Source organism: Dipodomys ordii, unplaced genomic scaffold (genome assembly GCF_000151885.1).
Source record: "Dipodomys ordii isolate 6190 unplaced genomic scaffold, Dord_2.0 Scaffold1, whole genome shotgun sequence".
Classification (NCBI taxonomy): domain Eukaryota; kingdom Metazoa; phylum Chordata; class Mammalia; order Rodentia; family Heteromyidae; genus Dipodomys; species Dipodomys ordii.
Window position 1 is genome coordinate 42,297,276 of NW_012267217.1, and position 2,196 is coordinate 42,299,471.

Sequence of the window (2,196 nt, forward strand, 5' to 3'; positions counted from 1 at the left end):
TCCTGCCCGGGCTGGCTTTGAACCGCGATCCTCAGATCTCAGCCTCCTGAGTAGCTAGGATTACAGGCGTGAGCCACCAGCGCCCGGCTAAAAGTAAATAAATCTTGAGTTGTCACTGATATCTTTTTTCAGCACTACAGGGAGATTATATAGCAAGGCCCTGCCTCAAATCATCAATGATTCTAATAGAACTTTGGCAAAAATTCATGATGCTTTAATTTTAGTTTTATTGCCAATACATGTCAGCCTTCTTTTGCCACGTGTGTAGGGTAGAACTTTTTCTCAGCAACAAAACAAACTACAATGCTTAACATTATGGGGCTTAAATGTATATCATACATGGTGCCTTAACAATCTGCTCCAAACCAAAATGACACGAGGCCCACATGGGGTGACTGTGGGTGGCTCTAACCTGGTTCGACTGCATGCAGCTCTCCGTAGTTCATGTATTAGCTGCCCAGTACACTCAGGCTCCTTACTGGCTGCCTGCAGCAAAGCTTTCCTAAATGTATGCCGGCATTTCTTCTGACGAGACTCTGCCCGCTCCAAGCGGCAGAGGTGCTTGTATTTCTGCTGAAAGTAAGTGCAAAGTTGGGTCACCCTGGAGCTCCTACTGTCCGCATCATCATCATCCGACCTGGAAGTACAAGGAGAGGGGTGAAAACTGATTACAGGTGAAGCTCTAGAAATGGGAAAGTGGCGCTGTGGCTCAAGCGGTAGAGTGCTCGCCTTGAGCTGATGAGCTGAGGAATCGCGCCCAAGCCTAGAGTTTAAGCCCCATGACCAATAAAAAACAAACAAATAAAACAGAAATGGGAAATGAGGATGAAGAAGGTGGTTGGGTGCACAGGTTTAAAATTTCTGCAGCATGGGCTGGGAAGGTGGCTCAGTGGTAGAGCACTTGCCTTGCATGCTCAAGGCCCTGGGTTCGATTCCTCAGCACCATATAAGCAAAAAGAAAAAGCCGGAAGTGGCGCTGTGGCTCAAGTGGTAGAACGCTAGCCTTGAGCTGAAGAGCTGAGGGACAGCGCCCAGGCCCAGAGTTCAAGCCCCATGACCAATAAAAAACAAACAAATAAAACAGAAATGGGAAATGAGGATGAAGAAGGTGGTTGGGTGCACAGGTTTAAAATTTCTGCAGCATGGGCTGGGAAGGTGGCTCAGTGGTAGAGCACTTGCCTTGCATGCTCAAGGCCCTGGGTTCGATTCCTCAGCACCATATAAGCAAAAAGAAAAAGCCGGAAGTGGCGCTGTGGCTCAAGTGGTAGAACGCTAGCCTTGAGCTGAAGAGCTGAGGGACAGCGCCCAGGCCCAGAGTTCAGGCCCTACAACCGGACCCAAAAAAAAAATAAAAATAAATAAAAATAAATAAAAAAAAATAAAAATTTCTGCAGCATGTGAGCACACACTTAAGAAAACCAGTGGAGATGATAATAGAGCTGAAAATAAACACAGTATTTCAACTGAAAGCAAGGCAGCAGTGTTTTTAGCTTTGTGTTCTAAGTATGTCACTATTAGAGACTCAATGTACCATAGTCTTCTAAACTTTAAATGCGCCTAGACTCTTGGAGAGAAAAATCTTTTATTTACCCTTATTAAAAACTGAGTAAATGACAGTTGTGAGAAAACACATCTTTTCATAATGCACAGGCTATATATAGAGCAGTGAATTCTGACAGCATCAAACTAACAGCTGTCCTCTTCACATTCTGGTTTTTAACTACACTTTTCTTGTTAAGCACTTTGTAGGGCTTACATTAATTCTGCCAATTGTTGTTATTTTGTTTAAATTAGTGACCTCTGAAACAGCATTTTGGCAATGGGCAGTTACAAGTGCTGTGTGCTATCTATGCTATCTATGATTAGTGAGCATTTTATATCATCACCAAGGTTAAAATGTCCATTAAGAATCACATTTATTTTTCTTAGGAATAAGGTTTTATTTACATCTTATTATTCTGTTAGGAATAATGCACGTAACTTTTTTTTTTTTTTTGGGTCCGGTCGTGGGGCCTGAACTATGGGCCTGGGCACTGTCCCTCAGCTCTTCAGCTCAAGGCTAACGCTCTACCACTTGAGCCACAGTGCCACTTCCAGCTTTTTTTTGCTTATGTGGTGCTGAGGAATCGAACCCAGGGCCTCATGCATGCAAGGCAAGTGCTCTACCACTGAGCCACCTTCCTAGCCCCTCTGGGC

The 2,196-nt window shown here is 44.2% G+C and overlaps 1 protein-coding gene across 1 annotated transcript in view; it reads right to left on the minus strand.

The window, feature by feature from the left end:
• Positions 1-2,196, minus strand: part of Ino80d (INO80 complex subunit D) — a 58,412-nt gene that overhangs the window by 16,191 nt on the left and 40,025 nt on the right. The window contains exon 7 of the mRNA XM_013016192.1: positions 413-637. Coding sequence (XP_012871646.1) covers positions 413-637 — 225 coding nt within the window. The remainder of the gene's footprint in view (positions 1-412; positions 638-2,196) is intronic.